The following is a 14371-nucleotide window of genomic DNA, read 5'->3' as shown; positions in this document are numbered from 1 at the left end:
AATCATGTTGATATGCTGTAATTTCTGAATTGAACATATAAATAATTGAATATAACAGTGGTCTACATAATTGGATTGTGCAGAACTTAAATGAAATGCGATTGAATGCCAAATACCAAAGAATTCATGATAAATATAAATGAAATAAATATGCTTGAACATTGCATTAACGCTGAAAACCTCATATTTCCAGGCACAAAATGGTGCGGCACTGGGGATATAGCAGAGACATACTATGACCTTGGGCCAGAAGCAGATCTAGACATGTGCTGCAGAACTCATGACCTTTGTCCAGCAAAGATTAGAGCTTTTACTTCACGCTACAACCTCACTAATTTCTCTATTTATTCAAAGTAAGTTTACTGATAAGTACAGGGGTATATATTTTTGCTCTCCAATCAAGCCATCACAACTTCTTCCTTATTCATTTTCAGGTCACACTGTGAATGTGATGAAATGTTCTACAAATGTCTTAAAAGGACTGGAAATCAAAATGCCATGATCATTGGAAACTTTTACTTCAACTTACTGCGTGTCCCATGCATAGGAGAAGCGAAAGGGAAAGGTGACGCTGCTAACACATATGAGATGGAATTCAGAAACAACATGCAGACATTCTGAGATAAATTCAAGCTTTTGACTTACGTTTGCGTAATTAATAGCAATGTTTGCCTTCCATAAATAATTCCACCTTCAATGTTGAATGATAGGTTGCTGAGAGTGAACATTCCCACCAAGGATGAACAACATGAGAGATGAGAGAAAAGAGATGGGTGTGCTCATACAAAAGTTACCTACGTGGTGACCAAGGTATTATTTTAAATGGTGACATACGATAATGCGTTGGATTTTATGGAAATCAACTATGTGATGACAATTTATGATGTATGTAGGAGGACTATGATTTATTCTTTTAATGAATTATGAAGAAAGGACACTCATTTACACTTCAGGGCTACTTAAGATAGAATGCTTCTTAATATAAATGAGATGTAACCAGGAATTCCACCAAGAAGAGACAAAATTATCACTGATACAGTTCTCGAACACAAGTTATGTCTTCTTCTTTGCAATGCTCTTTCTTTCAATTATGTTAAATTTCATTTATTTTGATTCTGTTCAGAGTTACTCTGAAATCAAGGGGGTGTGAGAGTCAGTGAGGTACAAGTAATTTACCTACTTGGAATGGGGGATTTGGATTGAAGAAGTTAAGGCTGGTATAGTGGCATGCAGTTGGATCGTGGATAACAACGACATTAGTCAGATTTCAAAGTGTTAAAATATCTTGAAAAGATTAAAATTCAGACATGCAACATAATATTAAGAGATCTCGTTATTTCAAATATTTATAAAACATCCAATTTATGTCAACCATCAGTAAAACATTAAAATGTTGCTTTGAAATTACACGTGTTACTCGTTCATAAAATATGATTAGCAAAGCACGCTTTGTAATACATACTTTGTTTAAACTCATCTTAATTTCTGGTACTAAATATTTTGCTGATTTGTGCTTTTAAATATGTTGTTTCACGAAATCAATTCAGATTGTGAATTTAAAAAGTGTGGCATTGTAAACTACTCATGGTTATTTTCTAGAGTAATTAACAGAATGGACTATTGAAGTGCACCTACTTAAAGAAAAATATCTACCTTTCAATTACTAATTGTAAGAAACCTGCTCTTACATAGTATATCTTGAAGCAGAGATTGATGAGAGAAGAATATTTGGCGGTAAGTTATAAAATAAATGCAGTTTGAAAAAAAAAGACAACCAAAATGAACTTGAAATGATCCATCATCAACGCTTATGGTCCAAATGTACATATTATTTCACGTAAATACACATTACTTCACGCAGTCTCTGCTGGCCCCAAAAATCTATTCAGATATGTAAGAACTATTGATTGGGCACCGACCTTTAAGGATCTGCATTTTTTTTTGTGGATTGGAGGAATGAGCAAATGAAGATGGCACAAGACTATGACAGAAAGGAAGAAAAGCAAGCTGGAGAAAAATGAATTTTAATTCTTTTTAATGAAGACTGGTACGCATAAATATTTTCATAGGTCTTCTTACACTTAAAAGGGCCTGGAGAAAATTCTGTGGTAGGCTTTTGCACCACCAATTTTGATTAAGCATAAAGCTTCAGCCAGCAACAGGAAGCAGAGACACTTTGCCTTTCAATGTCCCAACTCACCATCTAGAACTTGAGACAGACATTGGAGCAGATGAGATGGGAATGTTTTAAAGTACTTTATCATTGAATATTAATTTTTCATTAAATTTATGTTGAACAATTAAAAAAATATTTTATTACAAATTTCAAAGAACTTTAACAGTAAAATACATACGGCACATAGAAAAATTTGCTACATCACATAGTCACGAATCTGTTCCTTCAGATATCAAAGTAGCTCCTAAATTAAATCTATTTGACTGAAGCTTCAGTGAAGAATTCACTGGAGCTGCCAAGACAGTCCATGGGCATTGACATACTTGAAGAACCCCATCACTCCATTGCGCATAAGGCTTAAGAAGTTGCATGATGAACCATAAAGTCTCTTTCAACAAGTGCATTGGAAGGTAAGGTAATGCCTTCAATACGTTATTTAATATGGGAGAGATTATTTCCGACATGCTTTCAAATGTTGACCTACCTCTTTCGCCACTGCAAAGATTTCCTAAAGTTCTAATAATGTAAGTTAAAACCTGAATGAGAAATCCATAATTACTGCATTCTGTACTTCCAGGACTAGTAACTACCCTTATTTCATCCAATAAAAGAATTATCTTGTTCACCACGTTATAATTGAGCAGAATTTCCTCCGATGATTCTGAGCATGATAAAACAAAGTACAAGTACATGAGCCTGGCCAAAAATATTGAATTTGACCTATCTAGCAGCGGGACAGCTGCAGCTGCCAATCCTTCAATGTCCGATGATCTAAGGAATAAAAACAGGTCATTAGCTCCATAGGCTTTTTATGAGGCATAAAATTCATAATTTAAACTGGTTATCAAGACTTTTTACGCTTACTTAATATTGTCTGGTAAACCAGCAGAGACACAGAGAGTAGCAGCATACAAAACTGCCTCAATGACTCTGATTTCTTGAAGTTTGGTCTGAGAACTCTCTTGCAAAGGAGTTGTTGAACATGTTGGAGGGTGGTACCTTTGCATTATGGCAATTATTTGAGGAAAGATGCCCTGAACCTCCAAAACTTTCAATGCTGGTATGCCAGTTCCTGATAAACTCCCAACTGCCCATAGACTTGCTTCCTATAATTGACCATAAATTCCATAGATTAAAAACACGCATAAACTTAAGAGAAATATTATTACTTTTTGGTGTATTATGATTGCTTTGGGAAACAGTATTTCTTTTCCATAGGGTAGATTTCTCAAAATGATAACTATGGAGGATAAGCAATCAAATGATGTGCTATTAGTTTCTAATTCACTTAATCCATAACTCAAGATGGAAGTACAAGGAAATGTCAATAATACAAAGCTGGTAGTACTGGATAGTTGTGTCTCCATGACATTAAACTTCATAGGGAATGTATTCCCCGAGTAGGCTTTGGCAGATAGTAAAAGATTCAGCAGAGAAGTTTATGTAAACATCTTTGCTGAATCAAACTTCATAATTTAAACCTTCTCATAAATGGGAAAAAATGTTTACAAATGTGTCTTCTACCCTTAACTATTTCTTGCTGATGTATTGCGACCTTTTGGCTATTACAAGATAAATAATTATCAAAATATTTACTAAGTCACCAATTTTATACATTATCTATTAGAAGGATATATACCAGCAAGCATTTCCAGAGGATGTCGATGATGATAAAATTGGAAAAATGTATTCTCAGTGAAGAAAAAGCTAAGTTACAACACAGTTACACAGGTCAATACTGTGTTTTATATTATTATCGGAATCATTGGTCACTTGAGGACAAGCAACTATAAGTTATACTTAGTGATACCACAAATTATTTTAAGCACTATTAAAATTGACATTTGTCACTAATATCTATGCAGCTGAGACAGCAGCTGGGCAGCTGTGCTTTGAAAATACAATTCATGGCTCAATGATAAAATAGCAAAGGACTCTGATGTAATAGAATTAGGCCTGGCAGACATTTTTCCAGGGCTTTATAAATATGCAAACGATTGAATCAACAATTCAAATCCATGGTACCTCTAACTGCACAAGAGTGAAATGTATTACCAAGTTACTAGCACAGATTGATTGAAGATATAATTGTGCATACCATAAATTAGTGTAGCCTATGATAGAAATTACCAATTAAATTAAATCGATACAAGTGTTTACTTATTTTCAGGCTTGTATGAAGTTAGTGGCAAAAAATGTAGGCTCATGAGTCAGAGGATCTAAGAAAAATAGTAAATGAGTTAATCTCTGTAATCTAAGAAAATCTATGTAAAGCAAATCTTACCAATAATATTTGGTTCATCCCTTGAAGATGAGTCATTAAGTATGGAGCTGCTGCTTTGGCTACTTTCAATCCAATATCTGGGCCAGCTAACGCTAAGTTAGCACAGCAGTATGTCGACTTAAGTTGAAGACTGGAATCTTGGCCTGGAAAAAAATACTCAACAATTACTTCACCCAGATAAGCCTTCATTCCATTCAGGGTAAATTTTATTTTTTAACTGCAAAGAAAACTTAAAAATCACAGGTTTATGAGATAAATCATAATTCTAACGCTTAAGAGTTTGCATTACTTTAAAAGAAAATATTCCATAGGATAATTATGAAAATATGAGGAAAGTTAACGGAGAATCTTCAACTCAGTTTTTGATAGTCTTACTATTCATAAAAGAAAATATGTATACTGGAGTTGTTTACACCAGTATCCTTTGATCCAGAAAAGAAAACGCGAAATTACCTGAAAGGTCTCTCACTAAAGCAGGGAGGGCTCCATCAATCTTTACAAACGCCTCTCCAAATCCTTCCCCAGGAAAACTAAAGGCAGCCTGCAGTAGGTTCAGATCATTAAGGCGATTTTCTGAGCCACCTGCTTTCTTCTTCAATTGAAGAGCAGCTGCCTCCACATCAGCAAGAGAAGGCTTGGTTCCACCAAATTTTCCCAAGGAGATTCCACGCCTTCCAGCATGTTCGGCATCTCTTTTCTCTTTCCTTAGAAGTGAGTCATTTTCCCGCAACATCTCCCGGAAGACTGACCGCACATCTTGAGCATGATTGGCATCTTCCAACAGTGCCATTTTGAACCCCCAACTAGTTGTTTAAGGATTTGCAAAGATTTCAAGGTTTATCATATGGTTAGCAGATCCAACCTAAAAAAATAAGGAGCCCGAGAAACACTCAGGTAAGAAAACCAGCACATACATTACTCAGCATTAGAATTATTCAAATAGATTTTCATAAAATACCATTAGATGAGGGTCCACAAAGGCAGCATCAAATGTATGAGTTCTTCGCATAGCAACTTGAAAAATGATACAGTAATACTGCTTCTGATAAATATGTAACTCTCTCCAATGTTTTGATTCAACAAAATTGGAGAGCAAAGGTCAGTGACTAAATCGATTGCATTGGATTCATTACCTAGATACTCTTAATTACATCTACCTACAAACCAATGAAATATGGTTGCGATAGCTTAGACAATGAATTACGAAGTATAAAACTGGAGGAACTCATGTCGTAAGGCTTTTTCAAAATTGCATTCCAAAAACACCACGGCAATAACACTTGTGACCAAGATGCTGCCTACTTGGACTATTTTACGAGATTGGGTTCGCTTAGATGGCTTATTTCAAGAACAATAATAAGATAAAAGATAGCATCTTCAAGTTACTACCTCCCCCTAAAATGGATGTCTGAATCATCAACACAGTAAATATGGACAACCATGGAAAAGTAACTCACACACCACCCCAAAATCTCGAAAATTTTATGCCACCAAAAGACATACTGTTCACTACATTCCCTTCATTTCTTATATAAATATATATATTGATACGTACATTAACCTGTACCAGTTAATGTTGAATGCATGAAGATTTTTGATGCACAGGAACAAAAAATGTACAATAGCATGAACCAAATTAGAACAGGTTCTATTTTCTGTACATGCATTCACACAATTTCGGTGGTTATATGGAGCATTTTTGTGTTCATTCACATATTCGTACATTATGTATTCAACTCATACAGGTTGATGTGCCGAGTTACCAGGTCTTTAGATACAATATAGAAATTAATTCATAATGATACTGCTTACGGTTAAAATTGATGCTTTCCAAGTAAGTACCAGGAGCACAACCATTATATATAGTGAGGTACTTTCAGCATTCAAATAATGCAAAGTAAAAAAGTGCCGAGGGACAGTAAACTAATCAAAGATTGAAGAACATTAAATACACATTACAACATCTTGTAAGAACAAACCATTTCACAATTTAAAAAGATCAGATTAACTTAAAGGATTACACCAACTAATTTAAAATAAATTATTGGAACCTTCTTGAAATATTGGATACTTGAAATTTTGAGATAAAACTTCAGAAGACAGCCATATTATCATGGGTAAATAGAATTCCATCAAGGAAAGCCTTCAGTAGAATTCAAACGACTTAATTTCAGTCTTTGTTTTCAATATTAGAGTAAAAAATTGAGCAAATAAATGCCTCTAAATGTCAGGGTTCCAGTGATATGGAGATATGAGACGTTTTGACTAACATAACACATGTTCAGCATATTAAACACAATTGAAGATGCTTGTGGTAGAGACATTTATTTCCTAGGAAATGACCAAATTTAAGAGAAAAAGAGGGTTAAATGAGTTCACGTATTCATATTTCACCACTCTAAAACAGAAATAATGTCATAGTAGAAATTCATGTACCAGCTCCTCTGTAAGTTTTATGCACAAGGCGAGTTGTGGACATGCACCAAGGAGAGACAAATCAGACTACATCCCTTGCATTATCTCAATGTTCCGAGTGGCACAACCAAATTCTCTTCAACATAATCACTTTCCTGAAGGAGCACCTCGAAAAATTACAAAAGGCAAACCAGAAGTAGACTAGCTAAAAATTGGATGGCAATGGGTCAAATGCTAGTTCCATTCGGCTTTTCACATAATCTAGAAAAGCAGATGGGTGCACCCACATTCGGGAAAGAGAACTATAATCCAGAGTGACAACATGGTATCCCACCAGTCGAAGATGTCGGATGCGTAGCATTTGTGGCCCAATTAAAACTGTGCTGTCCTTACAGTAGTGTTCAGGGAGATTTATCAACAGAGCCATGGTCTGCTCACTTCTGTTCAGCGGCCAAACCCTCTTTCCACTGCGGATCACCACGTCAACCATATGCAATTCCCCAAATGGTAAAGGCCTTCCAGGAAAAACTTTGGTGTCCACATCAGATTTACGATCCAGATGTTCATTCAAAATTTCAGCTACCCTACGTGCCACTCTCCTGACTCGTCCATCTTGCCAAATACTTACAGCCTCAAGCCTAGACAAGATAGGCTTACCGTCATTCCATTTTTGTGGCCATTCAACTGATAAGGCTGCATCAACTAGTCTTAATTTACTCTTTATGGTTTCCACACGACCCCTTTGAGAGGAAATAAGAGCTCTGTCTAGATAAGATGGCGTGTATATCCTACGAGAGGTATTGATAGGGGGCCTGCCGAGTATAATACAGGAGAGCAATACATCTAGAATATCTTCTGGAGGAAATTGCGCGAATTTCTCATCGAGAATTTCATCCATCACTTTCCAAATGGCTTCAGGAGGCTCCCAGTTGAAAAATGCGAGGGCCCACATTAGATCTCTTACCATTCCTGGAGGTAACTCTTTCCCATGCAAAATTAACACATCAGTTACAGAAGTAAGTGTTCTGGGTGACCGCACACGGAAATAAGCGCAAAATCGAGCTGCCATTGCAGCCATAGGAGGAACAGCAACACAACAACCTCTAGCAGACAGATTCTCAAGGGCACCAATTATCTGCCCATCTACGTGATCCAGCTTCAGCAAGCTGTCAAGAATATCAATTAATCCGGCATCTTGTAATACTTTAGAACTGCTATGTGCCCACCTTGTAATAGTGGATACGATAGGTTTAGACGTCAAGTCGGCTTTAATGAGGTACTCAAGAATTAACGCCGGAGAGGATGGTCGTAACTCCCACCATATCGAAGACATTCTCTTCTCAAGTACTGATAAAACAGCTTTCCGGCTCTTCTTCAGAAGTGGGAGTATGGAAAAAACTTCAACGATATTCGCAGCAGTAATATCAGCTTGACGCGAGGAAATCCCAATCCATAAATTATCAGGTTCTATTACACCCTTTTCGTAAGCCTGTCCAAGCGAAAAATCAGAAAAAGTTTTAATTGCCTGACATACTTGCTCGATTGTCAAGTTACCTTCAGTAGCGCGTACTAAGATTTCTGAGCACAGTCTGTTTCGGTAAGATAGTACATTTGTTTTAAAAGTTTCTTTGCTCAATATCTTAAGGCATCCCAAAACTGGGGCAGAATCTTTACCCTCGACGATAACATCAACTAGCTGATTGAAAACAGCCGTGCGCGTGAAGTTCACCTCACCACTTTCACTCATGTTAACGTCTTTCGTATCCCCTGTAATAAGATTTCGAAAGCTTTTATTATTTTCAAGCTGGATAAATTTATTGAGAGCACAGAGAGCTACCTCTGCTGTGACTTCACATGCCGGTATGGTTTCTAGCAATGACAACAAATTCTTGATGGAAGAACAACGACCGAGACCTTCCATGATTTCTTTCGTTTCTTTTTCGCTGATTTTATTTTTATTTTCCTTATCGTCGCCTGAACATCCATCACAGTTTCGATAATTGGAACCTTGAAATTTAACGACGACATCATTTTCACTATCTCCAGTGTTACTGCACACAAGGACGACGTCACGAACCTTCCTCACAATCAAAGGCAATTCACGAATATTAACACCATCTTGACATAAAATGGTGGTTTGTCCTAGATCATTCCTTCTTGAATTAAAGCCAGAGTAACTAACACAGCTGAGAAAGGTACGAGGCTTCACAGTCCTCACAAGGGTTACGGAGAGATTACAATACCGTATCAGCCACATTTTCGCCTGCAGTCCAGTGACGAAGCCCTCATAATCATTAAGAAGCTATATATCTTCGGTGACACTGAAAATTTGCATTAACTTCGCGTATAAACATTTTACGTTCAATTTTTGCGTCTTGGTCGTCCGAATCTGTACAATTTGGTAACAAGTGAGGAACTAAAATTACATAACATACCTTCTTTCCATGGCGGCCTTTGAAGCTTTGATGAGTTTGCCTTACAAGTGATATAGATCAAAATACGGCAAGTTGTTGCAGTGGATAAATTGTACAAATGTACCAAATTTAAAACTTTCAGAAAAGGCACTTTTTCGGGTCAAACCATACAGTCTAGATTGAACAAAGACGCATAAGACCGTCTCACGTGAGCCACCAACAGGCACAATGTGATTCCGATTTGGCCAACAGGTGCGCTGTTTTGAAAACAAAATGTGTACACACAATACTAATATATCTATGATATATGAATACCATGCACACAATCGGGCACTTGAAATTTATTTCTTTTTCGATGGCAATGAAGGTTGGCATACGTATTTGATTATGAATAATCGAGGCATTTACATGGGGAAAATTGTTTACACATATCAAGTATTTCCTGCACAATGGGTTTATACGTAGCCCGTACAGGAGTGACCTCAAAAACTTTTTTAATATCACAAAAAGCCATTCCTAATTTTTACATTGCTTTACAAGAAGGTGGCACTGTATATACGGAATTGACCGAAGTGAAAACTTTGCTGGAATCCCAACAACGGTTAACGCACGGCGCATGTAAATAGAGCGCCTCTAGCGGCGGTAAATAGCACTTTGTGCCCTCAAGCTATCTTCTCCTAGAGTCGGATGCCTTGTACATGTACGTAACCCGTGCGCTATCGCACGTGTTTTGTCTTAATAAGTCAAATTAATTTCGATTTATATTTAGAATAAAAAAATCCAATTCTTCGTGCGATTTCATGTACATATATGTACAAAATGAAAATTTAAAACGTATAAAAGACATAAAATTTCATTTTATTATTCATTGGCATTCAAGTCACTACCACAGTACTTCCGCTTACATCTCTTTCAAGTAGCTTCCGGCTCACGAAGCAGCAGTGGAGTAGCCTCAATTTCGGGAACCAAGTTTCAAATAGCTCATTAAAATGGTATGTTTAATAGTTTTATTTCTGTTATTTACCTTATTAAATTATTTTTTGTAGTTTTAGTAATGCAATCTCGACTAATTCAATATTGTTGTCATGATTGCATATTGCTCGTTGGCATTTCCTCGTGCTGTTTTTGTTTGTTTTTAATTTAAACTATGTAATTACAGGCCAAAAGAACTAAGAAAGTTGGAATCGTCGGAAAATACGGTACGCGATATGGAGCTTCGCTTCGTAAAACCGTCAAGAAGATGGAAATAACTCAGCATGCCAAGTACACGTGTACCTTCTGTGGCAAGGTAAGTTCTCGTTACAGACGTTAACAATGACTTCCTGTGCTCCTTGTTGCGACTATAACCCCAAAGTTTTGCATAGTTGAATGATACCGTCTGTTAAATAAGCTAGCCCTTATGTCATAATCGACCTGATTGTCATATCTCTTATTTTTAGGACGCAATGAAGAGGTCTTGTGTCGGCATTTGGTCTTGCAAGAGGTGCAAAAGGGTAGTTGCCGGTGGTGCTTGGGTCTACGCAACTACTGCCGCTTCCTCAGTGCGGTCAGCTGTGAGGAGATTGCGCGAAAACAAGGAGCAGTAATTTCTTCATGTATAATTATTAATAAATTCATAAAAATTATATCTGTCCGTTTTAAGTCATTGTGAATGAAGCTCCCCGGTCTCGGTTCCACCTTAAATTAAGCAAGTGTTTTTAGGGAGTGTTTTGTGTTGAAATGTTCCTCAATAATTTAAACGCCGTTGTAGTGGAGGATTGGTTTATTTTCTTTTTGTCAATGATAATTGGGGAGTAATTTCGTTTCACTTAGATCTCATGAATTTTCATCGGCAAGATAAGTGCTGAAGTACCTAGGATCCTCTCGTAGTAGCTCTCCAATTTATATGTATCGGTGTAGATAGTGGTTTCTGCATTGGAATTACTTCGTCAGAAGGGAGGGTTACTACTTAATTTTCGTTATGTAGACCAAGAGGAGCGTTCAATGAAAATCGACTTGTAGGAAATAACTGCCTCGAGTTGGCTGTCGCTCATGAATTGCATAACGTTGGAACCAGAGTGTGTATTGCTGTATTCTCATTTTAAATGATATCCTGCTTCGCTCTTTAGCTTAAGTGTAATTAGTGTTAGTAAGTGTAAGAGGATTATATTCCATTTACTGCCTAGATTCTGCCCCTCTGAATCTTTATGTGCCGTGCAATCATAAGCCTATTTCCATCAATTTACAAGGGCTGGAAACCGGATGTTACCTTGTGTGTGTTGCTGTGTATGCAAATATGTTATTGGTTGCGATAGGTCTTGAATAAATTTAAGGTCCAAACGAAAAGGATCCATTTCTAATTATCAAGTCGCACCCCTCCCTCTCAAGATGTTGTACTTAGTATTAGTGTTTTTTAGTGTAACATTTTTCCTTCGAAAGAAGCTAGCATCTTAAAACCTTTTCCGGATTTTGTTGTCTGTTGGTACATGTGTGTTTTACTAGTGGAAGGGAAGGTGCTGAGATGAAATTATTTAATCTTAAATTTTGGCTAATGTTAGCCAGGGTCTACTTCATATTCCTTGTAGATTTCGAGATGATAGCATGATTTTTATTTGATAAATCTCTGTCGCCATGTAAAATCGAACGTGTGGTGTACATCATCTTAATGCATAGGCATAAATGGGTTAGGTTACACTGGTTTCTGTGTTTGAACATTCGCTATGTAATTTGCAACTGTTAATGCACTATTTAACTAGCCTTAAGAAGTAATTGTGTGGGGGTAGTATATGCAAACCACTTGTAGCCTTCGATACATCATGGGGAACTAGAGGGAAAACAGCCCCTTGTCTTTCTTCTGCATCATGCCTATTGTGTATTCAATGTGTAGCCCGGGTCCTAATTGCCCAGACAGTTTTTCCATAGCTATGCATCAAAGTCTCAGCCTGCACGTAGGGTAGAAAATTGTAATGACCTATACCGTTAATATAAAGATTTATTATTTAGTTGCGATACGTATGGTTACTGATACATAGGGCCATACATTCAGTTCGTCAACCAAAAGGTAATTGCATGATGATTAAAGCCTGATAGAATGAATAAATTTTCATTTCTATTTGGGAATTCTTCACTGAAATTCAAAATATGAATGCATCTAGAATCATGGGTGTACCCAACAGGGTGCAGCTGTCCCCCTAGAGGCAAAAGTAAATTAAGTTCAACACGAAAGTTTTGAACACATTTTCTTTAAATCTAAGAAAAATGATATTAGTATAAAACATTTAATTATAGTAAATATTTTTCTTACTTATAACGCGCTGTTATAATTTTCTTAAAATTTTTGTTTCCTTAACCTTTTATTTAACGCTACTTGAACGACCATGGCATGTCCCCCTCTAGTTTTGATCTTGGGTACGCCCTTGTCTAGAATGGAGCATGTATTCCTTCTCCATGAAAACATTGGTGATTTAGTTATGTATTCTTGTGTAATCAATAGGTATGTGCTGAGAATACCTATTTGTGGTGATAGGATTGGTTCAAATTTTATTTCTATCTGATGAGATTTTGATAATTAAATAGTCATTACGCTTTACCATTGGGACTATTATTGCTTAATTATTTATCATTTGAGCGATTATTCCTTTCATATGATGTAGGGATTGCTTGGGAATTTGTGGAAAAGTTAGGGAAATTTAGATATGGTTAGTGAAGACTCCACGGGCTCAGTTAGAAGAATAAAACCATCATTCTACCACTACTATTACTGCTTAGCATATTTTCACTGTACCTTGCTGCATTTCTCCATAAAATCCCTATGTACGCCTACCTTGCCTGATAAGTCTGGGATGTTTGAAGAAATTCAGCTGGAAAAGTTGGGACGAATGGAAAGTTGGTATGAACTGTGTGGTGATACAAATGGTAGCTGATGTTTAATTGTACCAAGGTTAACTGCTTAAAATCAAGGGTGTAGCGAAGGGGTGAGTTGAGAAGGCACCAAAGTCGCCTGGGTTCTTGCAAGGGATGAAGTGATGCCAGAGTGCTTGCTTATTTATTTCATTATTAATTCTGAAGTGTTCTGATTAGCAAGACTGCAGTGTGCTGTGAATATCTACAAGATATACAAGAATTGCCATGAGAAAAAATTCCCCTGGACCGGGAATCGAATCACGGACCTTTGGCTTTCCGGGCCACTGCGCAGACCACTATGCTATCCAGGTTCTTTAATTCTCATGGCAATTATACCGAGGCTCAGGGCTTTGCCTGGCTTTAGTGCAGGTTTGAGGCTCTCAACCGGTTGTGGCTTCTTGGAAGTCCTTTATCCATCCTAACACCTAGTACCATGAGCCTCGGTATAATTGCCATGAGAATTAAAGAACCTGGATAGCGTAGTGGTCTGCGCAGTGGCCCGGAAAGCCAAAGGTCTGTGGTTCGATTCCTGGTCGAGGGGAATTTTTTTTTTCTCATGGCAATTCTTGTATATTTCACCGCCATTCACGCGGCAGAGTTAGAAATATTACGCATCCACAAGATATCTAGTCACAGTCAAGGTTATCTAGAGGAACTTCTGCTCTACAGGTTTAGATGAGTGGATTTGGACATGAGATGCCTGAGGCATTGAGGGAAATGAAAAAACCTGTGAAAGTCTAAACCAACCGCTGCCCATGTGTATCAACATCTTTGGGAAGGGGTTGAGGATGATATCCAATCACTGTGGTAGGATGGCTTGGGCAGACATGGGTCTGAATGGAACAGACAATAGCAAATGCCTACTTTCGGAAGGAAGAAATTGGGTGTTGTCATCACATTACATCATGTAATTTGTAAAAGGCATTCTCACTTACATAAAACAATGCATTATGTTAATACGCAGGTTTCCGGGGTGATTACTTGAGTTCAGCATTCTTTCGGGCTGCATCCGCGTCCGTTGTCAAAGAACCACAACAGTTTCGCCAGCTCTTCTGCCAGCGTGCTCAGGTGAAGGATGAGGACGTCGTTCACCTGAGGACGCTGGCAGGAGAGCTGGCGAAACTGTTGTGGTTCTTTGATAACGGACGTGGATGCAGCCCGAAAGAATGCTGAACTCAACAATGCATTATGTCTCATGTG

At 37.4% G+C, this 14371-nt stretch overlaps 4 protein-coding genes across 7 annotated transcripts in view; 2 read left to right on the top strand and 2 right to left on the bottom strand.

Annotated features, from left to right (window-relative positions):
* LOC124163305 overlaps positions 1-756 on the top strand; it is a 33989-nt gene extending 33233 nt beyond the window's left edge. Inside the window, exons 3-4 of the mRNA XM_046540122.1 lie at positions 194-353; positions 435-756. Of these exons, the coding sequence (XP_046396078.1) occupies positions 194-353; positions 435-621 (347 nt within the window). The 3' untranslated portion in view covers positions 622-756. The remainder of the gene's footprint in view (positions 1-193; positions 354-434) is intronic.
* Positions 757-2286: 1530 nt separating this feature from the next.
* On the bottom strand, positions 2287-9508 carry LOC124163283. 4 transcript variants are annotated; one of them, XM_046540091.1, is made up of 5 exons: positions 9311-9508; positions 4914-5322; positions 4461-4603; positions 3041-3282; positions 2287-2947 (listed from the first exon to the last, which is right to left on the bottom strand). In XM_046540091.1, exons 2-5 carry the CDS (start codon positions 5248-5250, stop codon positions 2386-2388), a joined length of 1284 nt encoding a protein of 427 aa, XP_046396047.1. In that variant the 5' UTR covers positions 5251-5322; positions 9311-9508; the 3' UTR covers positions 2287-2385. The 4 variants fall into 4 exon arrangements, with proteins under 4 accessions (XP_046396047.1, XP_046396056.1, XP_046396040.1 ...); XM_046540100.1 differs by lacking the exon at positions 9311-9508 and adding an exon at positions 9058-9133; XM_046540084.1 differs by lacking the exon at positions 9311-9508 and adding an exon at positions 5419-6470.
* LOC124163276 (FAST kinase domain-containing protein 3, mitochondrial-like) lies at positions 5715-9132 on the bottom strand. The gene has a single exon (XM_046540072.1). It carries the CDS (start codon positions 9130-9132, stop codon positions 7081-7083), a length of 2052 nt encoding a protein of 683 aa, XP_046396028.1. The 3' UTR covers positions 5715-7080.
* A 647-nt stretch (positions 9509-10155) lies between the features above and the next one.
* LOC124163269 (60S ribosomal protein L37a) lies at positions 10156-10914 on the top strand. Its single transcript, XM_046540060.1, has 3 exons — positions 10156-10281; positions 10449-10577; positions 10729-10914. Exons 1-3 carry the CDS (start codon positions 10279-10281, stop codon positions 10873-10875), a joined length of 279 nt encoding a protein of 92 aa, XP_046396016.1. The 5' UTR covers positions 10156-10278; the 3' UTR covers positions 10876-10914.
* The last annotated feature ends 3457 nt before the right edge of the window (positions 10915-14371 follow it).

Source organism: Ischnura elegans, chromosome 1, assembly GCF_921293095.1.
Source record: "Ischnura elegans chromosome 1, ioIscEleg1.1, whole genome shotgun sequence".
Classification (NCBI taxonomy): domain Eukaryota; kingdom Metazoa; phylum Arthropoda; class Insecta; order Odonata; family Coenagrionidae; genus Ischnura; species Ischnura elegans.
This window is presented reverse-complemented; position numbering and strand designations above follow the sequence as displayed.